The 27663-nt window shown below is 39.0% G+C and overlaps 1 protein-coding gene across 1 annotated transcript; it reads left to right on the plus strand.

The window, feature by feature from the left end:
* The first annotated feature begins 247 nt into the window (after positions 1-247).
* LOC144634393 (uncharacterized) lies at positions 248-26947 on the plus strand. Its single transcript, XM_078493348.1, has 23 exons — positions 248-284; positions 741-955; positions 1900-1971; positions 2715-2774; positions 4181-4255; positions 4562-4636; positions 5094-5165; positions 5329-5403; positions 6769-6840; positions 7822-7887; positions 8486-8557; positions 12035-12106; positions 16433-16504; positions 18402-18473; positions 18735-18806; positions 19413-19484; positions 20324-20395; positions 20970-21026; positions 21183-21382; positions 21567-21686; positions 22088-23116; positions 24176-24664; positions 25003-26947. The coding sequence occupies exons 2-23, from the start codon at positions 744-746 to the stop codon at positions 25188-25190; spliced, it is 3366 nt and encodes a 1121-aa protein (XP_078349474.1). The 5' UTR covers positions 248-284; positions 741-743; the 3' UTR covers positions 25191-26947.
* Positions 26948-27663: the final 716 nt, after the last annotated feature.

Consider the following 27663-nt stretch of genomic DNA (forward strand, 5'->3'; position numbering starts at 1 on the left):
AAGAAAGATGTTTTTAAATTTTCTTTTTTTCCCACGAACAATCTGTGAATGGAACTCCCTTCCAGATGATATTGTAAATATAACGTCTGTAAAAAGTTTTAAATCTAAGTTAGTTAATAGTTTTTAAACTTTTATTGTATTAGTTTTATTTAGTTTTTAACATATTTAACATTCCTTTTAGTTTTTAACGGTTGGTGTGATATCTTAAGATTTTTTACCGACCTAATTATATGTAGATGAAGATGTAGAATCCATAAACTGGACTCTGGCCAACTAAAATAAAGGTAAGAAAGTTTTTGGAATATGAACAAGCAAGACTTTTGTTAAATTTACACACACACTAGATAATTAAATGAAGGTTTGATCTTCCCTCTACCATGCCCAGCCCAAAAACAATTACAACACACGAGACTTTCACTCGCAATAAATATTATAGAGAAACAACAATTAGATTTTAAATGATCGGGGCTTTGCTGCCTCTAGATGTACAACTAAGATAATAGCTAACGAGACTTTGCTCGCATTCAAGTTTTAGGCAAATAAGCAACACTTTGCTCAATAAGCGAGGCTTTTGCTCTCACATTAAACTTTGAGACAATTAAGTGAGCGAGACTTTTGCTCGCGCAATAAAATTCTAGACAATTAAATAAGTGAGGCTTTTTTGTTAACAATGGAATGTATCAAGTATCAATGTTTCATGTTTAAAAAATAGGTTACTGTTGATTCACGCTTTCTTTCAGCAGATGGCAAAAACATCTACAGTCCAACCATTGACGAGTGTATGTCTGATACAGTTTATATTAGTCTGGTGTCTTTTTGCGTCTGGTTTGCGTTGTTTGAAAGATGTTCACCCAGGGAACTGTAACTGCACACATTTTGGCCAAACCCGGATGACTGTTAAGTGTCAAGGAATTAAGCAAGTACCACGTGATTTACCATTCAATACGGCAGTTCTGTAAGTGCAATGAAGACGACGGTACAAATATAACATAACAATGGCTAGCATAAGGATTAGTGAAAGTGATAAATGATCGTCGCAGTGAATTTCCAATTGACCTCGCTCCCAATGTGTGGCTTCAATAGCTCAGTTGGTAGAGCATCGCACCGGTATCGCGGAGGTCATGGGTTCGAATCCCGTTGAAGCCCTGAATTTTTTTTCAGGCTTCTTTATTCCAATTGCTTAAATTGGAAATTCACTGCGACGATCATTTATCACTTTCATATACATCCGCAGTTCATATATGAATCATTTCATATACGGTGTGTGGAAAACACGGGGTGTGGAAAACACGGGGTCCCGGGGTCTGTAGAAAACGCGGGGTCCCAGGGTCTGAAAATAAAACGAAGGTAAAAAAAATTCTGGCAAAAAAGACAAGTTTAATAATTTATCACCACCAAACTTAGGATCTTCGTGAAACGTCTTTCCTTGCGTTGAAAAGCCTCTATACATGCCGTAAAAATGCAATTCAAGTTTGTGAATCATATACTTGTCCTTGTGATCTTTTGGGAATATCCGTTTTTTCCATAATAATATTTTAATAGTTGTTGCTTTGAATTCTTAAGTTACCATTTATGGTAGCTACAACTGTAATTATTTATAACTTCGCGATTTAATTGTTTTTTTAAAGCGTTTGCTTAACACATGTAAAATCCCGGGGCCCCAATGGATACCAGCCGTGTTGCTGAATGGGCCACCCTGGTAAAAAAAAGTTTCCTTACCTTACTTGTACAAGTGAGTTTTAGAATTTAGCGAGAATGTGATAAACGTGATGGTATAGACTAGAAGTATTGAAACATAGCGACGTGTGGATGGGTTTTTGCCTATTGAAGATACTTGAAAAAAGTTGTTTATATTAATTTTTTTAAAACTAATAATACAAATCTGTGTTTTCTTTCCAGAAATCTTTCAAGGAACAGTTTGCAGTCAGTTCCACACAACACCTTCCGAAATCTGACAGCGCTAAAGAATATGTAAGAAGAGTGATCTTCTTATGTAAAAAACATAGCAACAACTGACAAAAGTATAACTGCCTGAGAAACGGATTTAAAGAGGGAAACTCAATATTGCGGAACCTGGATCCAATATTTCGTATAATCTAAAAATATTGCTCATTTTAATCCAGAAAACAGAACAGCAAAATTGAAAATAACTTTTAAGATAGATATTGCTTTAACATTTCTTCAAAAATCACTTTCAACCGAATTTCCTGATCGTTCACAGTTACTTACAAAAAGGGATAAGATGAACATGACGCCCTGTTTTCATTATACTCAGCATTAGGCGGGTTCTCCCCCACTAAATTTCTTGAATTTCTTTTTTGCTAATGTAATCTTTCAATGATTTTTATGAAATAAAAAAGCCACATATACACCTGATGCCAAAATAGATTTTTTTTTTTTCTATTGTCCCAGCAACTAGAGCTCAGCCAAAGTAACACACGCATACCTTATCAATATGTTGTTATTAATTTTGAAGGAGCAAGATACACAAGTAATAAAAATTGTTACCCTATGAATATGTCCTTTGGGGGTACCAAACTGCTGAATCGGACGTCAGTTTAAATTATCTGTAAATTATCTGCTAAATTATCTGGGCCACACGCGCGTTTTGCGCAGCTCGCGGCTCGCGGCTTGCTACGCTTTCTAGTTAGGCTTAACTAAACAGAACGCCGTTACGCCCAAAAAGAGTTAAGTTAATGGTTTGCTTTTTGCAGATTTCTTGGTCAAAACAGCATTAAAGGCGGATTTTATGTCCCCAAAGGTACAGCAAAATTGTAAGTTCTTATATTCTATATCATTGTTTATTACATTAAATTGTTTCTATACTTTTCTCTAATTCTGTATTTGTTGCCTTAGTATAGCGAAAAGCGCGCCCTGTAAACAATATACATTATGTTGTTGACGTATATTCCTTATTCTAATTTACGAAAAAGTTAGCGCTGTTGAAAATAAATGAATTTTTCATATTAAGTATATGAACTTAAGTGTGTGAAGTATATGTTGTTTTTCAAAGGGTATTTTACTGATGGTCCCATCAAATAAGTACAAATTAAACTCCTAAGTTTTACCGTTTTCTTGGTGCATATGCATAGAATAACATCTTTGGTGAACGAGTAATTTTTTGTCAATTTTTCTTATGGATTTATTGGCTGAAAAGTAAAATCATCAGCAGCCTGCCGTTTATTTTGTCTCTCTTTTCACTAAACGGAAACAGACAACACGAAATCCATATCAGTTTCAATAAAATGAGAGTTCCGAAGTATGCTTAACTGGCCAAACTAGTGGTTATTTTGAAAACGTTCGAAAAATTATGAGAAAGAAAACTGGCAATGAAACTTTAATCAAAGTGGTTATCAACCACTAAACTCAGTAAATTTAACACGAAACAGGAATCGAAAACAGCGAACTGGAAATAAAGATTTGTCAAATCCAATTAAATATGTTAAACTTTTCACACCAGTTCACTTCATGCAGAAATCCCACAAGATTAAGTCCCCTTCCCCACAGCTGTAAGATTTTTTAACTTTTGGTTTTTGCTTTTTAAAGAAGGTTAGACAAAATTATGATAATATCATTGGAAAAATTAAGTGTTGGTCTTTTTCAAGAAAACTGACATTAGTACAATATTTTGGCTCTATATACAGTCATAATGATAATTTGAAAAGGTAACTTTTATAACCCTTTTCTCCCAGAGGAGACTTAGGATTCGGATAATGAGATGACTTAAATATTTTAGGTAGTTAGGCATGTTAATATTATGTAATTTAACTAGAAATTCAACTAGTAATTCAGGTAATACATTTGCACGCATTGCGTGCCTATGTTGACAGGAATCGAGTGAAATTCACTTCGCTCTCTACAACTCGGAATTATCCGAGTTAAAAATGGCACCAAAGCTTTTTTTCCAACGTCAACTTGTGTTTATCTGTTTGTTTGGAGAATCTTTGAACTTTGCAATTGGAGATTTCCAATTAAGAAGAAAGTTTCTCTGTTTTGGTCATCGACCGCGAGAAACAGTTTTGCGAAACTTTGCCGATAAGACCTGGTGCGTTGGAATCAATCACGCTGAGCAGTAAAATAGTCCATACAACTAGGGTAATGGACCAATCACAACGCGCGTTATATCTTGGTTATTGTCTAAAATGCAGTAATGTTCTGTTTTTATTTGTTTTTTTAACAGATCAATTGAAGACAACAGACTATCTTTGAATAATTTAAAAGTCATTCTGAAAGAACCAAAACGTATCAGTTTGTTGTAAGTATGTTTGATCTTTTTTTATCAAAGAAAATAATAGACAATAACATGATTTTTAGAGCCAATATAAGTTATTTTTAGCCCATTTAGTACAGTTGCTCGACAAACGCTTGTCAACGTTGTCTTTGTACCTCAAGTTCGGTCTCAACACCCACGCAATGTTAATTGCGTTAAATGTAGTAGTCTCTTAATCTTAATCTATCTTCAAACACAAAAGAGGTCGACTTCATTTGTCGTAATACATATTCAGTCACAAATATAAGACATAAGTTAAGCTGATTGTAGTGGTTGTGTTTATCCTCGCAGAGACATAGCAGGAAATCCGATTGGACCTAACTTAACTTCAGACACTTTTGCTGGCTTTGACAAGATGCTTTTTTTGTAAGTTCCTTTTTCCTACCTCCTCCGGTTAACTTTTATTTAGAAAAAAAAACTTGATTGATAGCTTTGTGCTTACATTCCGTTTGTACCTAATAAACTGTCTTGTAAAGAAAAATACATCTTGTGACTGTCCATTGTGCAGGATATGCTTGGAAGATAAAAAAATAAGTCTGGAAACTGGCAAAATTTGTAAATAATTATAATCCTGCATACTTTGCTGCCGTTTTTTCTTATAGTGAAACTTGTGCTCTATTCATTAAATAGTTCATCGTACAAAACCTTTTTGAATCAGAGTATATACTTACTTGTGTATTCAATAACAAGGTGTGCAGTTCAAACCATTGTCTGCATACATTCATCACAATATGGAAAATGTGCAATGGGTATTAAATTACTGCATGTAATGACTTTTTAAAACCCTGTTTTTAATCTTACCCAGTTTATACTTCTTTATTAGACACATGGCCAGATGCGGTTTAAAGCACATTGAGAGTGGGACATTTCGATCGATGAAAAAGTTGCAACATCTGTAAGTTTATAATACTGTCCAGCTGTATTCAGCTTTATCATGCATTTGTCTGAGACGAAGGAGTTTTGCACCTTTTTGAATTCAATATGTTGATTGCCGTTTTTATCAATATATAATCCATGTTCAGTCTTGAATCGCAATGATCTTGACTCATATCTTGCAGTGACCTTTTTGACAACATGTTGTCACATATAGAGCCAGGCACATTTGAGGGACCATCTGATGATTTAATGAACTTGTAAGTTACTTTTAGTAATAGTATGCAGATCGAGCGGTCTGTGTTGGGGCACTTCAGACAACATACATAAACTTTATAAACTTAGCTAACATCTTCGACATCGTTCAATGGACACTTTAAAGTATGAAGGCTTTTGCCCAATTTGCTGTTTGATACAGTGACGATCTAGAGGAGTTCCCGAGGACCCTGGCCCCCTTTTTTTTAGGTAAAAGACATTTAAAAAAATATCCCCCCTCCCCCCCCCCTAAATGTTTTTGGGGTGTACTTACACATACAAACATGGGCCCCCGCCACAGTTCGAGGTCTGTATCCGCCACTGTTGTATACCTCCATTGCACCAAGACACAGGTCGACGACATCCTCCGCTAGGCCTTCCGTTAACTTCGAACTTGCAAATTTTAGTGTGACAAATAAAGACTAAAACACCGAGGCAAAATGACATTGATTTTGAACATTGACTGACCTGCTAATGAACAAGTGATAACTGGGGCCCAGTGCGCAGGGATATCCATATGCAACCACATCATTTACACTGCTAAGAGAAAATAAATGGTGTATAATGAGGCAGAATTTGCATTTTTGGTAGCATTAGAATACCATTTAATATTTTTGACCCTATATACATCAGGATTTCTATCATTTCTTCAATATTTGGCCACTCTTTATGTCATAAAAATTCGTTTAGAAAGCTGGGTGTTAAGAAAATCTGGAAAAGGGCGGAAGTGTATCCAGGATCTTCAATTGCACTATTATTCTTACAGAAATTTAAGTTGCTCTTAGCTCTTTATCTTGTATAGAATGTTTTTTGCTTCGAAGTTGCAAAAAAGTTAATTTTATTATGTCTTCATCTCTTGTTTGACTGGCTATGCCTGAAGTAGAACTTTGCCAACAATTGGCACCTTCCTTCAACCTCCTTTCTTGGTTAAGTCTTTTGACTTGCATCTGTCATTTTGGTGGAATAAACCGCTGTTTTTGTACATTTTATACTTTCTCGCAGCAAATTTTACAGCTAAGCCCGGTAATGCAGATGCTGCAATAGGATAGGAAAACGAAAGCAGCGAATAATATCAATTTGAGCTAATGTAACTTACGATTTTGGTAGTTTTCAGCCCTTGTGAAACATGGCGATATAATGAGTGTATTTTATCCTGGACTTTGGGCATTCTTCAGAAATTTCAGAATAAACGGGCAACCCAGGTTAAAGTAAAATTACTTTTAAATAATTAAAAAACAAGCACCTCCCTTTTACATATTACAATAAACTATCAATTAGGTGAGTCTGAATAACTTTAAAGTGAAAAAATACCATTTCGAACTCCCATGGTTGTTTGCTTTTTACCAACGTTTCTGCCAAATGTCTTTTAGGTTTCTTCATTTCAACCACCTCACTACAATAGCTGACGGAACATTTAGACGATTCAGTAAACTCAGTGATTTGTAAGTGTCGCCGGAATGTTGTCGTAAAAGAAAGATAATACTGAAAATGTAACTTGCTAGATGTTATGTCATGTTATGCTATAATTATTGTCATGTCATGTCATGTCATCTGCTACTATGTTGAAATTCGCATCTTTCCTATCGTAGCCGTTTTTAAATATTATCAAGTTCTCTTTATGAGAAGAAAAATGCCGTTTACTGTTTTCCAATTTCTCTTTTCTTTCCAGAGATATTCAAGTTTTTAAAATATGCAAATTAGCAAAGTCATGACGTCCTAGACTCAACAAAAGCTTGATCAAATATTAAGAAAGAGATATCTCAGCCAATTTGTATTAGAAGTCTCTGATTTTTTGCAGCAATTCGGTTACCATGGCAACGCACTAGGTTCCAGATCCCCCGGTGATAAGGGCTTTTCTGGCCAACTCTGGCATTCTTTTTTGTTAAATGTCAATAATGCTTTACATGCGTGTCCTGGCAAACATATAAATGGATTAGGCAGACGTCTTGCCAGTGTTTCATTTTTCCCAACTGAAAAAATCTAAAATATTAAAAAAAAATTGGCGGGGACTGGAAAAGAGAGAGTTGCCATGGTAACAGAATTTAATTATAACTGTATGTGTCTCATCTGTAGAACTATTGATCTGCCAAGTTTCATTGGTCTCTGCAGAAAAATCACCGACATAACTCAATTTTTGTACCTGACATAGATTAAATATCTCCGGAACTAAAAAAGATATTTGAAAACGGAAAACGGCATTTTCAATCTTTCGTTAAATACTCAATTAAACGCCTTAAAAACAAGGAGTGAAAATTTGATCATAGTAGCACTTTAAGTGTAGACTTTGAAAAGTACATAATGTAAACCCTTGATTCAGTTAATAGTATAAGAATATTTCAAAAATTCTAAACTCAACATTAGAGAATAACTACGTAATTTGATATCTTACAATTACAAATAGTTGTATGATGTTTTTATTCCAGGCGTTTCAGTAACAACAGATTGACATCTGTCCCGGATTTAACTGGTCTTACCGAGGTGGTATATTTGTAAGTCATAATTGCCATATTACCCATTATTAAAAACGTATGTATTCAATAATGCATTTCCAGGGTTTTGATTGGCTTAGCGGCCATTGGATATTAAGCATTAATAAATTCCCAAAGTTTCTCAAGCTTTATTTTGTGGCAATTTATGGTGGTTCTGAAACCGCTTCCAGGGATTTTTTTTTAACTTTTCAAAGATTTGTATCTTAACACGCTTATCAAAACTAATATAAAATGGAGGTCACCGAGCGTGTTTAAGCACTTAAAGCTAAAATTAAGGGTGTTTTAACAGGTTATACTGTTGATATGATAATCAGGGATATCAAGAAAAACCACATTTTTACCAATGATTAAACATTTGCTTGATACCATCATCATTGTAGCAGCGGCTGATAAAGATTTGTAGTACTAACCCAGTTTAGGTGTCAGTCACTTTAAGAATAAAAGGACGTCGTGATAACATCCTTGAAATAAATTGATTACTTGCGTTTAGCTCGAATAAACTCAAAAACTTCAGCTATTTCGACGTCTTCATCGATAAAAAATGGGCTCGTACGTACCTGCCAAAAGAGTTAAATTAGCATATATTTTCCTTTTCTAGGGGATTGGACAGTAATCAAATCAAGAATATATCAAAGCTCGGGAATTCTAAGATCAAAGGGGTGTTTCAACTGTAAGTAAAATCAATACTTTTAACTTGAGTAAGGGCCAACGGACAATGCAAATTATTATACATTAGAATTACTTTGAAACATGTGATTGGTCAAGAGCATTCATGTGAACTTGACATGATAACCCAATATCTGCTAGCCTGCGAACAGGCTCCCGAGTGGGGTTTCAGCGAGCGAAGCGAGCGGAAGAACGGGGCAGATATTGGGTTAGCATGTCAAGTTCAAAGTCCGCTAGTAGTTTCCATGCACCTCGTCCGTGTAGTGCTGTCAAACTGTTGAAAATATGGCTGAGCGATTCGCCTCCGCTTCCGAAGAGGAATTGAAAGTTTTGATCGAGAATAAAGATTCTCAAAACACCAAGAGAACAACAAAAACAAGTGTAAAAATTCTGAATGATTATTTGAGGGAGAAGAACCTGGAGGAACCACAAGATAAAACCGCTTTAGCCAATGATCTGACGAAGTTTTACGCCGGCGCTAGAAATAGTGATGGCAAATTGTTTGAAAACGTATAATAAAACAATTATTGAATTCGGTTTTCGCATGATATCGTGAATTATCAAAACCTCGTGTCTGTGTTATCTGCCTCAGCCTTCGGCTTTGGCAGATAACACAAACCTCGGTTTTGATAATTCACGATACCATGCTCAATCTCATCCAATAATTGCTTCTTCTCAGTGCAGTTGTCATCCCACCAAAAATTCAGCGTTTAGCATTACCAAACGCTCCAAAATGGCTTGCCACTAAAAACCGTGTTTAGCAACTCCTTGGCAACTTCTCTAGATCAGTAGTTAATACCCCCATTAAATCTACACGCTGTTTCTTCAGGTCAAGTAACTTGTCAAATATGGACGTGATTTAAAAATCTTGAAGGACTTAAATGAAAAAAAAAATCGCGTGCGAAGAGGCTAATCTGTGCTCTGGTTCCAAATCATGACGTTAACTAACCTTCCTTACCAACAAATTGGTAATAAAGAAATATACTACTTTATAATTCTTCGTGACTGATCTACACTAATACAAAGGACAACGGAAACTATAAACAGATAAATGACTTTATTGTTTGCCGGAAAAAGCCAAGCCGCAGCAAGGGGGGGAGTGAAACCGAAGGCCTACCCCTTGATGCGGCTCGCGGGTGGGTGGGTGGGGATAACAAAAATACAAAGACGGCTCTGCTAGCTAAGAAAGACTGATTCGAATAATAATATATCGTGGGCTTTGAAGGCAAGCCCATGTCACGCACTGACAATGATTGACACTCGCTACTACGTATTATACAACCATTGGCCAGAGTCCAATACTTAACATAATTCTTCGTGACTGATCTACACTAATACAAAGGACAACGGAAACTATAAACAGATAAATGACTTTATTGTTTGCCGGAAAAAGCCAAGGCGCAGCAAGGGGGGGAGTGAAACCGAAGGCCTACCCCTTGATGCGGCTCGCCCAAACCGCCAGACAGATAAAATCCGAAAACGCAAGTTGGGGAAAGGGGAAGGGAAAAAATGATAAAAATAATGATATAAAAAGTTAAGAAGAGTCAATGTTTCGGGCAATCAGTTTCGCCACCGAGAGCCTCCGCTCAAGTGGTTGTGCGATTTAAAGCAAAACTGCATCCGAAGACCAGTCCCCTTGGAGACTGATAAGTTCCACAGGAGCACCGCAATGGAAGGCGTAGGTAGCTCCACCACGGCGAAAACTGTGGCCTGAGAATTTGTTCGCTGGAAAGCCTGCGTGACTGAGAACCTTGCGCAATTTATTGGTGAAGGCTGAGTGCGTAATGGGAGTGACGTGACCATTTCTGGAATGCAAGAATGCAGGCGAAGTGTGGGCGACCGGGAATTCTAAAATATGACGTTCGTATGCTTGCACGGGGCAAAGAGGGTGACCCTTTGAGAGCCGCAGAACGGGAATGAGCAACTGACGCTCTCGAAATTGAATAGTTTTTGACCAACGGACGCAGATAACCAAACCCCACGGACGGACAATGATGTCGCTGCGACACAAATTCTTGGCGGGATCAAAGTCGTTCGCTGTTTTCGGCACGAGATTTGATTTACGAAAGAAAGTGTAGAACCCGATTAGCATCGCTGCCCAGAAGCCTGAGTCAGTTCGTGCTGTGAGCTGAGGGTGAAGGCGCAAGAGAATATCTGGGGTCATAGGAAGTTTTTGAGCCGGGGTGTCACCAAGAATGCGTCGAAGTCCGCGTAAGATAAGTTTGACAGGAAACATTTCCTGAAACGTGACGTTGAAGCCAAAGTGTCGGTGAAGAACATTTATAGCAGAGAGGTAGTTGATGACTGTAGAATATTTGCAATAAATAGACAAGTGAATTAGAAACCGAATAATTGTTTGTTCCTTGCCGGGCTGGGACGGGAACCAGGTGATATGTAGTACGGAACCGTACATAGGTGCGCCATTGAGAGCGACGAGTGTTCAACGTAGAAGTTGCATATGCCGCAGCAGAAATAAGCTTGGCCCGGGAGTCCAGCTGTGTGAGGCAAGCCCATGTCACGCACTGACAATGATTGACACTCGCTACTACGTATTATACAACCATTGGCCAGAGTCCAATACTTAACATAATTAAGTCTTAAATCCACATCTTGAGCGATGCAAACGTTACAGTTATGAAACTGGAATGCCCGTAGTGTTGTTTCATTGAAATGATTCTTGATAACCGTGGACATCTTTTGACTTACTTTGATAATAATTTGACCTACTTTGATAATAATAATAATAATAATAATATATACTATATACAAGGCTAAAAAGAGTTAAAATGATAAAATTAAAATGTTAAAACCAAACGTTTTCGGTTGTTTGCCATCATCAGGGTTGAAAAGACCGTCCGCGCGCATGGTGTTTTTGTTATGTTTCTGTGGCAAACAAGACGCATCAAAAGCCTCTTTAATAACAAAGACAAAAACACTCACAGATCCAAAAATGTTTACAAAGGAGATTGTTCTTGTGGTGGTGACTACATTGGCGAGACTGTACGAAACTTAGAAGTGCGAATTGCGGAACATTCAAATCCTGCTCACACCTCTGAACCTGCAAAACACCTTCGGGAAAACCCATCGCATTCTCTCTCTTCAGCACAGACATTCCACAAGCGTAGAATCGTTGAGGGTCTAATGATCCAACAATTCCGCCCCAGTTTGAACAAACAAGTCATTTCATATGTCAGTAAACTTTTCCCAACGGGAATTACATAAGATATAAATGCATGCGTGCGGACGGTCTTTTCAACCCTGATGATGGCAAACAGCCGAAAACGTTTGGTTTTAACATTTTAATTTTACCATTTTAACTCTTTTTAGCCTTGTATATAGTATATATTTTATAAAGCGAACATTATGGACAATAATAATAATAATAATAATAATAATAATAATAATAATAATTTGCTAATTTATAACTTTTTATAAATTTGTTATTTTATAACTTTGTTATTAATTTTTATAACTTTTTCAGAGACTTGAATGGCAACCAGATAGAACAACTACCAGTCAATGTCTTTCAGAACTTACCTGTGAAATTCAATTTGTAAGTTTAACAAAGCACCTAAGTTCCTGTAATATGACCCTGCGGGTGAGAGTAGTCGTTTCGAAAAGAAATGTTGTTGGTGATAGTTTTAAGGTGTCCTGTAATGATGAACCGCTTCACCAATGGTGAGTAATCTGGAATATCTGCAGTCTGCTGTCTGCGTGTAGGACAAGAAAAATATCTGAGTCAATCTTCGTTGGACTCTCTTTTAGGGCACTTCTATTTAGCTTTATCGGGGATAAATTTGTAAACAAAAATTTCAAACATCTTAATGTTTAATCCCCAAGTAACTGCATATATGCATAATAAAGCATGAGGTTATGCAATTATTTATGATTGTCAACTACAGCTTCAATGCTTGGCTTTTGCTCAACTTTTAAGCGAAAATAGCAGTCTTTGCTTTTTTTTTTTTTTTTTTTTTTTTAATTGCAAACACACAAAAGCACATCACTTACAAAAATACAAAAAAGTGTGCCCACTACTCACTACTTATTGTACAAATACTTAAGCTGTGCACAATACAATACGACACTTGCGCTTCTTACAATTCGACACTGTATACTATTTACAACACTTACACTACGTACAAGGCGATGCTTACTACTTACAGTGAAATATATATTTTTTAAATACAAAAGAGACTAAAATACTATAAAACTATACATGGCACAAGAGCTAATTGACAGAACTTACACTGCACTTACAAAAAAAAACTGAAATTGTCACTAAACTAATACAGCTACTCACTATAACAACAGATCTAATGTAACTAAGATGATAAAGGATAAATATAACAGACAAAGAAAATGCACCTAAACCTGGCTCTTTTGCTTAAACAGTGGAAAGAAAGCTACCGCATTGCTTATGCAGAGAGTGGTCCACTTTGTTTCATACTTTTTATAGCTAGAGTTTTTAATAGCGATTTGTCTTTCACATTTAATTTTGCTTTCCAGTAAGGCAAGAAAGACCTTTATGCTAGGAGTCTCTGACTGATTTCTTGCGAGATATAGATGATATTTAGCAATAAGAAGATAGTGATTGAAAGCATGATAGCTGGTGTTCTCAGGTCTGTATCCATAAAGAATTTCCGAACAAGTAGGATTGAAATTGTCAGAGCGATTTGTATTCCACCATTCTATGACGTCTTTCCAAAATAGCTTGACTTCGGGGCACTCGCAAAACCTATGGAGAAGTGTCTCATTTTTACAGTGGCAGTGTTCGCAATGTGGTGACTCTTTTATTTTCATTCTATAGAGTGAGAGATTGGTAGGTATGATGTTATGTATGAGTTTGTGCTGAAAGCTTCTTAATCTATTTTCAACGGTGATTCTAAATGGAAGTTCGTAGACATCCTTTAAGTTTGTCACTTGATTTCTTAGAGTGATTTCGACGGTAGAGGGAGAGAAGGACCTTTCCGCAAGCATCAAACGGGCTTTTTTGCGGAGACGATATCATCGCTATTTGAATCAGCCTTTGGGAGTTCGCTAACACCACCGACACTGTTGCACGTGATTTTTCTTTTCCACGCTTTGGGGATAGCAGCGAGAACTCCGGCGTAGTCGAGGAAAGTGCATCGAACGCTGAATTTGCGCTTAAAATTTTCGAAAGAGAGGAATTGGTCGTGACTGTCGAGGAGATCACTTATTATTAAGATGTCTTGATTTACCCATGTTTTATAATACACCGTTTTACCATTGGTCTTTATGAACCGGTTGTTCCATAAAAGTTCTTGTTTGAATTCATTTGCATTAAGCGGTTCCTTGTAATTCAATTCTTGCCACACCTTAAGAATATTTTTATAGAAAGGTGGTAAATTGTTGAGGTTCAGAAATTTTAGGTCGAAATTGCATTGAAATAGAAAAGCTCCTCCGACTTTACTTAATAAGGAATCAAGGCGGGCACACCAGTGACTGCCAGCCGATTCGCAATAACGATTAACCCAGGTAATCTTGAGGGATTTTACAACATCTTCAAAGTTAATCATATTTAGACCGCCTTTGCAGACTGGGCCAATCAACGTTTTTCTCTTAATTTTATCAGGTTTGAAATTCCAGATAAAGGAGAAGATGATGCTGTTGACCTCTTTTATGAATTCGGCAGGGACGTTTAAGACGGAGCAGCAATAAACAAGTTTGGCGATTGCTAAATTCTTTACGATGGCTATTCTGCCTAAGATGGTTAGATGTCTTTTGCACCAGATGTTAAGAACTTTTTTAAGTTTGGCAAGTTTCTCATCAAAGTTTAGTTTGATTCCAACATTCGCGCAATAAGGGAAACATAATCCAAGTGCAGTGACATATTCTTTCGGCCACGAAATGCCAAAAGGCTCGTCTTTTCCTAATCTGCTTTTCCAACGACCTAGCCACAGACCCTCAGTTTTTGATCTATTAATTTTCAGACCCGATAGATTGCTAAACTGATCAAGGAGAGCAAATAGAGACGCTGCGGAAGAGTCGTCGCGGATGAAAGCGGTGGTGTCGTCTGCATACAAACTAAGTTTAGTGATCTTATTCCCGTTTTCGAGACCTTTGATAGAATCAGTGATTCTTATCTGGTGCGCGAGTGGTTCTAAAGCGAGAACAAAGAGCAGTCCCGAAAGAGGACACCCTTGTCTCACTCCTCTTTGTAGAGAAAAAAACTCTGAAGAGTGACCATTGTTGATAACGCAACTAGAAATATTGCTATAGAATGTGCGAATCCAGTTAAGGAAACTTGGACCAAAGTTCATAATGTTGAGGACCTTAAAGAGGTAGTCCCACTCTAAAGAGTCAAAGGCCTTTTCAAAATCTAGAAAGAGTATCATACCTTCCTTATTCTCATGTTGTTCAATTATGTCTGTAATTAGACGGATATTTTCACCGATGAATCTGCCTTTAATGTACCCCGTTTGGTCCCGCTCTATTAACAGGGGGAGTACCTTCTCTAAACGCCTTGCAATGCATTTTGTTGCTAGTTTATAGTCGGTATTTAAGAGAGAGAGAGGGCGCCAGTTTTTAAGAAGTAAAGGATCCTTGTTCTTTTTCGGGATCAGGGAAATAATTCCTCGTCTCTGCGAGATAGAAAGCTCTCCCAGTAAGGCGCCATGATTGAGACACTCAATCAGAGGGCCCGACAGCTCCTTCCAAAAGCGTAGGTAGAACTCTGCAGATAAACCGTCCGTGCCCGGCGACTTGTTGTGTTGAAAAGTTTTTAGTGCGGCGAGGCATTCTTCTGCGGTAATTAAACCTTCACAAAGGCTTTGTTTCTCGTCATCCAGTCTAGGTAGAGATTGATATTCGCAGAAAGATAATGGGTCTGCATCTGCTAGCTGTTTTTGAGATGAATAAAGCTGCTTGTAAAAGCTTTTCATGGTGCTTAGAATGGACGTTGGGTCCTTAATAGTCATACCGTCGGGCGTCTTTAATTTTGTGATGTGTCGTTTTTCATAACTTCTTTTTTCTAGGTTATAGAAGTATTTGTTGCATTTCTCGCCCATCTCGTACCATCTTGCTCTGCTCCTAATAATGGAGCCTTTAGTTTTCTGCACAGCGATTTCATCTAATTCGATTTTGAGTTTCTTTGCCTCGTTTACAAGGGAAGTGTCTTCTGGGGAAGCGTCAATACGTGAGTTTATTTCGTCTAATTTTTGAGAAAGGTTTTGCTCGGTGTTTCTTTCTCCATTAGCTTTCCTTTTAGCAAAACGGATAGCGAACATCCGAATCTCCATTTTTAACATTTCCCAGTAAAGCCTTTTGTCAGCAATACCTTTGTGTTTCTCACTACTATGTTTTATAGTAAAGGCCATTTTTGTGACAAACTCTTCGTTCTCCAGAAGAGAATTGTTGAATTTCCAGTAACCAGGACCTCTCTTTTCCTGTGTTACATCTGGTTTAATTGAAATGGTGACCGGGGAGTGATCAGAGTCGTAGTACGCACCAATGTCGGTTTTTGAAACCCGGTCTAGTAACTGCTTGGAGATGAGCCAAAAGTCTAGCCTACATCTGATCTTACCCGAGCTGTTTTTCCAGGTATATCGCGTTTCATGTGGGTGTTGTTTTCGCCAAGGGTCGACAAGGTCGTAGCAGTCTTTGCTGTCGTAGTTTCCTGGAGCTTTCGGTCTTACGCGGTTAATGCCGCACGCGCAAGAAAAAACATTTTAGCACCTTAGCAACCGCTTATCTTTGAGCACGCTTCGTTTCCAGACTTGAGAATCTAGGCAGAGCTATGTAGTAAAAGCTTAGAAACTGCTTCTGTCCTTCCCTTTCTGGAAATTTAACCATTTATTACTTATATATGTAATGTGTTTCCTATAATATTCCTTAAAATTTGCAACGTTGCTCTTTCTAGGGACATGTCTTTCAATAAGCTAATGTCCGTACCGGATGAAGCGTTTTCTGGTTGCAAGGATTTAACTCAGTTGTAAGTAAAATTAGGTTTGATTTTAAATATCTATATAGGGTTCAGGTTGGCTCTCGCCAGGCCCTGCCAAAATGAAAGGGTGCCCTATCCAAAGCGAGTTGGAATTTGGAAATGTTGTCAGTTTTAGGACGAAGAAAGACCCTCGAAGCAAGGGCAACCCACGTATGGCACCGAGCCGGAATTGAACCCGGGCCACATTGGTGGGAGGCGAGAGCTCTCACCACTACACCATCTCTGCTCCTTTAAAAAACGCATTTGGCTTAAAGCTTGTACTGTTATTTGTTGTGGAGTGGAGACAAAATAAGAACTTTATTTATATGCTGTTTTGTTATAGAAACTTTTTCCCAACAGTGCGCGCTTTTATTGGCTAATATAATTCGAGGTCACATGACCAGGCGCGGATCCAGGAAAAATAGTGACCGTCTTCCAATAACACTGGCGTCGAAGGCGCGAGCCTTTTGGGGGTCCAGAGGTATGCTCCCCGGGAAAATGTTTAGATATTGACTCCCTAAAGTGTAATTCCGGGTCAGTTTGAGTCACTCGGACAAGGGGTTGACCGATTTCCGTAAAACGGGGGAAACCGGTCTGGATCCGCGCCTGATGACATTTAACTATTATTCGCCGAAGGCGAAGTGATTATGGTGAAATAACAGTTAACCCTATGGGATTATTCAACCCTAAGGGATTTTTCAATAATATAATCACAGAAACTGAGGCGAATAATAGTTTTAATAAAATTTTGCAGAGGTGATTATCAAGAACTGCAAAATAAGGATAGACAACAAGAAAACAGCAAACGCAATTTTTCGCAGGCATAAAGTGTACACCAGTTCAATTCATCGATTGAAATCAGAATTCACTCTTAAGAGTTTAGCAATAAAACCGAACAAAACAAACACTACGAGAAAGATAGATGTCGTTTACGTTTGTTTAACTGTTGATGACTAAATAAAATGTGCGAATCCTCTCGAAATGAGTACGGTAGCTCCGGTTAGAAGATAACTGAATAGTGTTTGCTCAATCAATCTGACTGAGTTTGTATGGCCGCATGCGATCTCCAAATACGTGTTTACGGATAATTCTAATGCCTTGAGAACAATCTCTTGAAACTACTTCGGTTCAAAACTTAGTAGTCACCTTGCAAAATTCCCAATGTTTAAAAATCTATGACTTAGAGTGGTTTCTTTTAAATTAAAGAAAATTTCATTCAGCAAATGCGACCATGTTTACTTGCCTGGATGTCAAAGGTGGCACGACTTAGTAACCAAGCCTTCAAATTCTATAATCACCCCTCGGGAGGTGATTATAGCCTCATTAGGCGAATTTCTCGACCAATCAGAATGCCTCAATTCTTATAATCACCTCTGAAATTATACTTTTAACAATAAAGACTGTTTCTCGCCAAAAGTGTCTAAATGGGTAACATTGCAAAATATATGACATCAGAGTGTAACACTGAAATGTCGTCCGCGAATGTTGACCGACGGGCGCCATTTTTCTAAGTCTTCGTCGTGCTGTAATTTATAACAAAACACTTCATGACTTATTTCTCGAGAAACCAGTTAATTTTGTTTCCCGGAAATCTCCATGTTTTCCGAGGCCAGGAGGCAACAAAATCAAATGTTTCCCTAGGGAATTGTTATTAAGTGTATTTTGTTTAACGCCACAGGCTCGTGGAGCTGTGCATATGAAATAGTTATTAAACAAATACAACAGTGTTAACAATACCACGTGGCCGGGGCTGATCAGTTGGCTGTTCACAAAAGGGCGGGGAGTTGAATTCGGAAGTTAATTTAGAACGTTTGTAAAAATGTTGTTAGTTGCTCATGGTACAGTTTAGTTTGTAGAGACAGTTGAAAAAAAAGTGTTAACAAATTGATTTTTACTCTTTCCCAAGGATGTTGAGCTTTAATTCCATCTCACAAATCAGAAATCGCACTTTTACTGGGCTTAAGAATCTACGGGTACTGTAAGTAACTATTTTCATATCAATTTCACTCAGTGAAGACTTAGTAGGAGCGTTGTAATTTTTTTCATTTATTAATTATTTTCTTGTTTTTATTTCCCCCCAGATCCTATTAATTATTGATTATTTGCAAGGATACTATGAACATCCTATATAGGAATATAGCAATACCCAACCCCCAAGTCGCTACTTTGTGCTTCTAATATTGTTGAAGAAACCTTGAATATTTGGGTTAATTTCGTTTCTATCTTTTTTGTTTCGAAGAATGATGATAAAGAACAGTCTGGCCTTCATTCCTGAAAACGCTTTTGCTGACAACCGATTACTACAACTCTTGTAAGTAATCTTCAGCATGTATGATGTAGGAAATCTCCCGGCGATCATTTCTAACACTCATCTAACATTCTCGTATAAATTAATGGCGGGAAGAGGGGAGGTGTGTTGCATTCACACACTTTTAAATTGCCGTACTTGATTACGGTTGGTATAGTCTGTTTAACTGTTAAAAAATACCGCGAAGTGGCCAAAAGGTGTCTGGATTTGGTATCTAGAGTCAGAATTATTTATTCTTATCGAAAGTGAGAAGTGTTTATTTTAATCGAAAGTGAGAAGTGCTTATTCTTTTGAAAGAGAAGTGCTTATTTATTGTAGGACAACATTGCAATGTTACTTAGGTACGAAGGATTTCAGAATGAATATTTTGATGAGGGCTATAATTATGTTGAGGTTTGAGCTGGCGTTGTTTATAAATTTCAAAGTTAACTTTTTATATGTTTTTTAAACGTTTGCTCTTTAAAGCCGTTGACTGATTATTTAAAAAAGTCTTCTCTGTGCTTGGAATTTTTCAAAACGGATTCATTTCTTGTGTGAAAACGGCCAAAAAAAGTAAAGTACACTTGTATTTTCTTTGGCTGTGACACCATCTTTTTTCATTATCTATAGGTTTCTCCATGGCAACGAAATCAAATATATTGATGGTAACGCCTTTCGTGGTCTCAGTAACCTGGAAAGATTGTAAGTTACTTAACATTTAATGACTGGTCCCAAGGGAAAGAGTTAGTTTTGTTTCCCGAAAATCAAAAGCTATGTTTCGTTTTGATTTTGATCCTAAATACTTTCCAGATTCTCTTGAAAACACACTGACATCTAATATATCAATCCTTTAATTTAAGGCCCAGTTGCGCATAGGGCATCACCAAGTCGCCTCCATTCGTCGGTCCTTTGCAGCCGCGAAGCTGCCCCCAGGTAAGATTTAGAGCCTGAAGTTCTGCTTCTGCAGTTCTTCTTTAGGTGGTTTTTGGACGGCCTCTTTTCCTTTTACCCTCTGGTGTCCATCTGAGAGCAACTTTAGAAATGCTGGTAGATTCTCTACGGAGCACATGACCAACCCAACTCCATCCTTTCCGTGTGAGAACAATACTCATGTCCTCCTGTTCTGTCATATATTAAAGAGCTCGTTGTTGGAGTTCTTTTGTGGCCAAAATATGTGCAAGATTTTTCGGAGAGATGTGTGAAAGCTTTGCAGCTTTTTCAAGTCATGCACAGTCATTCTCCAACATTCAGATCCGTAGAGAGTACAGAGAGTACACAAGCTTAGTAGGTCTAATCTTCGTTCTTCTACTGTAGTTTGCTCCTCCACACGGGCGCAATTTTGCAACGGCCCCTCTGCTTTACCAATCCTCTGTCGGATGTCGATGTCAGCCCCTCCATCACTGCAGACTGCCTGTCCCTGGGGAGAATGTGATAAATAACTTGGGGTACACGGCCTCATTGTTTTATGTACTCGGTGGCACAAAAATTGTATAGCTTGGGTTTGGTTGCACATGGATTAATATTCATTACTTTGTTTTTAGGACACTATTTGGCAATCCATTTGGATTACTACCGGTAAAGATATTCGACGAAATTGCTTCCAATGTTACATTGTAAGTACAATTATTAAAAAAGTAAACACTATGCAACATAATGAAGAGATTTAACTTCATAATTCACATTTATAGGTTTCTTTTGGTATCTTAGGCCCGGGCCAAACGTCGAAGTTCACATGAGTCGAAACAAATGCAAATGAGCAAAACCTATTGTTTTTGATCATTTGCATTAGGTTCGACTCATGTGAAGTTCGACGCTTGGCCCGGGCCTTATTGATTTATAGTACTAATTTCCTATTGCATTAGCGACATTACATCGGAGAACGGGAACGACTTTTGAAACGTTACTGCTGATGTTTTTCGATCATTACATAAACCACCAATCTTGCACCGATAGTCTCCTATTCAAATGTTCAGCAATAGGGAGGAAAGAGAGAACTGGGTCGATCTGGGAAAGTAACTTTTGATTTTTTTAAAAAGTTTTTTATAAATTATTTATGTAAGTGATGGAAGTAATAAAGTTGAAGTTGAAGTTGAAGTATATTTGTACCTGTGTGACCTAAAGGCCAAATATTTTCACTTTTGAACAAACTTTTAAAACGACTAAACGGCATACCGTGTTTTATTGCAGGGCTATTTCGTGTAGAAACCTTCAGACGCTCACTCCAGGATTATATACTGCTTTCATGTAAGTAACAAACTCATAAACAAACATATCGGACAAGATGCAGTTACCATAACTTGATGTTTGATAAACATCCAGACGTTGGCAGCATCGTTGGAGACTGGTCTTACTTTGAATGGAACATTACAGTAACATTTCTATATTTTTTTTTTTCCTCAGTGAATGTGCTCCGTCAGCATCCTACCATGTGCTTCTTTACGATGATCAATATGAATTCTTGGATGGCCTTCTTGGTTCAGGCTTCATATGTAATGGATGCCGAACAATTGTGGAACCCTATTTCAGATGCTCTAACTGCAGCTTTTGCATGACTGGTACCTATAGTAACCTTGAATCTTCTTGTCTAAAATGTCATGCAGGTAATATTTTAGTGTCCTCTGATATATTAATTACATTCTTTGTAGGGAAATGGTACTAAAGAGTTCTGCACACACAATTACTGACTGGCCCTGAACATCAAAAAGCTTGTTAGACAGCAATACGCATGTATATCGCTGAATTAGAGGCTAAATCAAAATTAAAACAGGTCTGGTTCATTTTCAGGAGGGTTTTATCAGGACGAAATGGGGCAACTGGAATGTAAGAATTGCAGCATAGGTACATACGTTCCGGAGAAGGATCATCCTGGAAAAAGTGCAACCGATTGTCGTGCATGTCCGTACGGTAAGGATCATGTTTATAAATGTTTCGAGTAGCATCCATGGCGCTCAATAGGAGTGTACTTTAATTAGCTCTCAGATGAAGCAGATCGGAGCACTTAAATAATAAAATTGCACGCAATATTGCACCGTGTGTTCAGGCGTTTAGTTACTTTTCAAGTAAGTTGATAAAGGTTTATAAACCGCTACCGAATTGAAAACCTACGGTAAGTTCGTATTTTGCCCCCAACGAAGTGCCACCAATCCTATTTTCTTTACAATGTCGATACACTAAACAATGAAAACAATTGTCACTTGAACAATCGATCACTCTTTATTTTAAGATCGAGGTGACACATGTTTCTGTGTAGTCAGAATGGTAGTATACATTTAGATTACTAAATGAAGATCTTATCTAACAAACAGGTACCCAATCTAATGAGACCGCTGGTTATCGTGCATGCAGATGTCTGAATAATTTCTACCGCTTTGATCGTTTTGGTCCTTGTACAGCATGTCCAGATTATGGTCTTAACTGCGACAATGATACAGCAATCCTGGCACCAAACTATTACTGGAAGTGGAAAAACCAAGCGATGAAAAATTACACGAAATTTGTGGAAAACATTCATACTTTTGGACCGGAATACAACAAAAACTTTTCCACATTTCAAGGACCATTGCCAAAGCCACTGAAGTGTCCCTATCCAGAGTCCTGTAAAGGTGGAATAGACTCAGCGTGTAACGTTGGATACCAAGGCACCTTGTGTGCAACTTGTTCCTCTAACTACTATCTCCGATTTAACAGCTGTCTTCAATGTCCAAGAATGGTTATTACCATCATTTCATGTGTTGTGGTAATTCTGGTCTTTGCCTTGTTGTTTGTGATGGTTTTCTGGGGTGACTCGAGACGAGCAGAAGACGATCGTACTCGTACCGTTGCAGATGTCATCATGTCTTGTGCAAAGATTGTGATTGGATTTTATCAGGTTGTTGCTGGTATTTTCTCGGCATTGTTGAGGGTCCAGTGGCCGATAATCCTTGTTTCCATGGAAAAGTATCTGAAGTTTGTTGAAGGAAACATTTTACAATTTGCACCACTGAGCTGCATTCATCCTGTACTTCGACTGGACCCGTTCCTGCAATTTATCTTAGCCATTGGTATTAATATTTTGGTCGTTTTTCTGATACTACTCTACCTCTTCCTGAGGAAACGATACATCAACAAGATGGAGATTTTCGAAAGCGAGAAAATTAAAAAAATCTCGAGCTTGAAGAAGTCATGCTTTCGAAACATATTCTTATTTCTTCTTTTGTCATACCCAATGACAAGTAAGAAGATTATTGACATTCTGCCTCTGCCTGGAGTTTGTGTGGACATGTGCTTTACCAAAGATGGAAGTGAATGTGTTTCTCTCCTGAAGGCTGATTACTCCATTCATTGCTTCACCCATCACTCCTGAGGAGACGCAGCGAGTCGCGGGGCGGCAGACGCACTGTCCGCAGAGGCCCAGTGACGGGGGGTCGCGTGGACGAGCCGAGAAGCCCAGGCGGGAAAGGACCGGCGGCCAAGGCGAGCGACGAGCACGATGACGGGGGGGAGGGGACCGCGAAGACGGTGGAGAACGGAGGGGATGGCCGATCGCGCGTGCCCCCCGCCCCACACGAGAGGACGGGCGAAGCCCGGGGGGCGCGGCCGGGGCCGACGGGAGCCGCGCTCGGTGACCCCGAGGCCCCCGTCCGCGAGGAGGACAGGGTCAGAGCGCCGAGAGCCGCCGCAGCCACCACCACAGAGCGACAAGCAGCGCACGCGCCCCAGAATCGGCGGCACCCCGCGGCCACACAGACACGGCGAGGGACGACGTCGACCACGCGCAGCAGAGCGGCGCAGCGCGGGGCCCCCGGCGGCGGGCGCCCGCGCACCGCAGCGTCGGCGCGCCACGGCCCGCAGCGCCCGACGGCGCGGCCCCACCAGCGCCGCGCCCGCGGGCCACGGCGCAGCGTCCGGGCCGCCACGGCGCCACGCGCGTCCGGGCCGCACGCACACGCGCGTCGGCGGCCCGCGGGCCCCCCCGCACGGACGCCGGAGGCGCCCGTCGAGCTCTCTTCGCCGGTGGCGGACGAGGGAGGTGGAGAGTAGGCAGAATGTCAGTGTGGGAGCGTTGAAAGGCGAGAGGTCGAGGAAGCACTACAGGGGAGGCGGGGGAAGACTCTCGACACGCACATCATCATAGCACTGTGACACTCTGGCCTAGCAGTATGGACAGCTGGTTGGGTGTGATTGAGGCAACAATAAGCGTGACAAAGGTCGATAGGCAGTGAGTAGCATGTGGAAGGAGAGCAAGAGAGACCGAGGGGAGAGAGACGAAATTGGCTTAGGAGAGTACCAGCATGACGCTAGCAAAGACGGGAGGACCAGGCCAGAATGCGCATGGCGGTAGGGAGGGGATGTAAGGACAAGCGTAGCAGCGGAGATCGTAGCGACTGTGTAGTTGAGAACCGGGCGCGTCTTGTAACACAACGTCTTTTGGCACATAGCTGCTGCGTTTGCTGTGTATCCTGTGTTCTTCCCTTTGCTGCTACTGATTCCCATCTACAAGTACCGAGAGTCTAACCCTGATGAGGAAGAAATTGCTTTTGGCCTCAGAGTGTTTTTTGAAAATTTTAAAGAAAAATATTGGTTTTGGGAGATTGTCGAGATGTATCGAAAGCTGATTCTAATTTCTTTCATCCTCCTGTTTGACTCTGAAAGCCGTTCTCAAATCGGCTTTGCCGTGATTGTAGCCAGTGTATCGGGTATTGCCTACACCATCTTCCGACCTATAAAAGACCCATTTGAAGATCGGCTGCAAACGTTTGTTCTTTGGATAATATTCTTTAACGTTTGTCTTGGCGCAATATATTCACAGCCTAACGTCAGCAGCAGTCAAGGAGAAAACAACTCGACTTTCGTGAATGTAATATTCGTGGCTATCAACAGTGCCGTGCTGATATTGGCCGTGGGTAAGTCTTGCCTATAAAAACAAATGATTTAAATTAATACTATGAGGTTCAAAAGAAACGTATCCGTCAAGAACAGCCTCTCTTACGTAAAAAATCTCTTTCATTCATTTATTCATTCTCTATTTTGTAAAATATCTTACTATATTATATAATTGTATATTTTAAAAATTCCTTTTTCATACCTTTCATATCTACGCAATATTTGGAGAAACGTTTGTCAAGAATTTTAGGTCCCAAGACAGAAGATGTTTGTATGTCTGCGGAGGGGGGATGGAATCCACTCTCTTTTTGAAAGGCATAGGCTCATGATAGCTTGTCTCGTTCATTTGTTTTATTAGGAAAGGGCTTGCTTTATGTGAGGTACAACTGGAAATCACTATCTTCTTGCCCGCTGCGGTGCTTTCACCTGATTTGTCCACGAAGATGTCTTGAAGGCCGTCGCACTGGAAGCAATGTCGTGCTTATCCAACCAACAGAAGAACAACTACTTTTGAGGTCTAGAAGCCGTAATGACTTTATCATATAACTCTTCGTAAAATTGTAATGTAAGGCTTTCTTTTTTTAGTTTATTGGCAGGGTAAATGTGTGCTGTAATAAAAATAAAAAAATTATTATCGTAAATAATTAGTTCGTGCATGTTAGTCGACTAAAATTTAAGAAATAAAAATAAATAAATGAAATAAGTTTAATTAATTAATTAATTCAAGTCGAAATTCCAATAACTTGAAACAAAAGTCGTTTCTCTTTGATGAGATTCGCTTTGCTTATGCCCTGTAATTTTAATTTTAAAATTTTTTAATCCCTTAAATTCCCGCAGTGCTCGAACAATTTGTTTTGCCTCCCAGGAGAAGGAGTTTACCGTCGATATCTCGAAATTTAAACAATTTTGCACCACTTAGCACCAATTTCAATGACAACTGCACGTTAATACAAGTTGATTATATTTCATCGCTTTTAGCTCGCCCTTTTTAAAGGGATTTTAAATTAGCTTGATGTTTTAAAGACATTTTAAATACTTTTTAAGACACTTCGATTTGATGTAAATACTTTTTTAATATTGTACGTTACTTAATCAAAATCGTGAAGCACCAGGAAACTAGAGAAAAAAGCGTGTACTTGTCCACGTTAAATAAAGTGTGTCTATGTATGTTAAAGCAAATAAAACCTTTCGGAAATGTTTGGGAGAGTAAAGTATTTATGACTTAGTGAGTCATGATTCACGAGTCAATGACTCAAATGTTAAATTAAAAAATAGTGCTGCCCTTACTAACAATCAAGAGCTAACCGCAAGCAAACCAGAATATAACTATTAAACCGCAAGCAAACCGGAGTGGCACTAACCGCAAGCAAAGCGGATTAGAACGTAAGCAAACGGGAATGAAGTTAGCAACAAGCAAACCGCAGGTAACACTAGATCGCAATTTACCGCAAGCAAACCAGTTTAGAACTAACCGTAAGCAAAGTGGAGAGCTTCTAAGCTTACTTGTATAAAAGAAAAACCGTAGTTGGATAATAACCTACTTTGTGTAAAAAATTCACCTTGACTCATGACTCATAGAGACATAGACTTATTTGTCTCATTAAACAGGGAACTCCCAAGTTTAAAATTGAACTGGACGTACTAAAAGCTCTTGTTTCTATACTAGAGCGTTTCGTTTGTTTACAGATGTATTTCTGCATCGGTTAAGTCTCTGCATGTTACGACATGACAACCGGCTATGAGTCAAAATTTAGACTCCTTGCCTTGTTGTCTGACCTCTCTTTTTGCTTAGTCCGTCCAGCGTAAAGCGAAAAATGAAATGCGCAGGTGGAGAACTGAACATGGGAAATCTGAATTTTTTCGCATCCGATCCATCATGATTCCCCTTAAAGGATTAAATTAATTTTAATTTTAATTAAATTATTTTTTTGCTTAGTTTCAAATTGAAGAAACCTACTAAATAGTAGTTTTGTTAGGCAGAAAAATGCCAATGGTATAATAGAAACCCGAAAAAAAAAAACAAGGATGGTTTCGACTGACACAGTTTAACACGGATTATGAGCAACAAACTTTGCCAGTTTGTCCGTGACGTGGCTCCTTTAAACCCCCGTAGACTACAACAGACTACCGGCCGTCGACTTTGTCGTAGCGGCGTAGCAAGACTCGTAACAAGTTCGTTTATTTAAGAATGATTGAAAAATAGCGCAATTCACTGTTGTGAACGTTAAGACTTGCTGTCGAAATACACATAAATCACCAGAAAGTGACGAATCGAAGAAGGCATTTTCGAGAGTTTTTATTTGAAAAACGTTTCGGGGAAGAAGATCCCCGACAGGCAGCCCTTACCGGCCGGTTGAACAGGCCTACAACTCTTCAAAAAGCTGGCTGCGCCACTAAATAAGCATGTCTTGTGCCACTGGTAACATTAATAAAGAGACACGATTAATAAGGAGTTGTTCGAATTACACCTATTGGATCCATTTTAAGAGTAAAGGCTCCTAATCGGGCAAAACACCACTTCGTTTGTTGCAGCTTATTAGAGATACAAAACTGTCTCACATTTAAAGCTTAATGTGTACAGGCTGTCAGCCGTGAGATTCAAGTCTGCCAGATACAGCGCTAGCCGCATAAATGCGAGCACTTGTAAAAATATGCAAGCACGAGCAATCGAGCACCCACTAAAAGTTTGTGAGCATTCCGAGCAGAAGCCTGATCAACCTCGTTCCCAGGGTCTCTCTCTCCCCTGAAGCCTGATTGTGCAAGCAGTGCAAAATTTTGGGGGACTAACATGGCCCCTTATTACCCAGGCTTAAGGCCTACTGTATGTATTCATATAGTAGAACCCCAGTAAAGCGAGCTCTGAAGGGAAACGAAAAACAGTTCGAGTTAGCGGGGTTTCGAGTTATCGGGGTCGATTTAATATTCAATTTGCCATGTTGATAATTGATAGTTTACTGATTTTTCAGCACTTCAGTATACACATTACAATCCAAATTTAACATGTCCCGTCAAAACCTCT

Source organism: Oculina patagonica, chromosome 1 (assembly GCF_052425735.1).
Source record: "Oculina patagonica isolate OP01 chromosome 1, crgOcupat, whole genome shotgun sequence".
Taxonomy (NCBI): Eukaryota; Metazoa; Cnidaria; class Anthozoa; order Scleractinia; family Oculinidae; genus Oculina; species Oculina patagonica.

What these genes read in the sequence shown, in the direction of transcription:
- LOC144634393 (XM_078493348.1), top strand. Translation starts at nt 744, where the DNA reads ATGGCAAAAACATCTACAGTCCAACCATTGACGAGTGTATGTCTGATA. An exon ending in ATGAAAAAGTTGCAACATCT is followed by an intron (nt 5,166 to 5,328) that starts GTAAGTTTATAA and finishes CATATCTTGCAG; the next exon opens with TGACCTTTTTGACAACATGT. An exon ending in CGTGCTGATATTGGCCGTGG is followed by an intron (nt 24,665 to 25,002) that starts GTAAGTCTTGCC and finishes TTGTTTTATTAG; the next exon opens with GAAAGGGCTTGCTTTATGTG.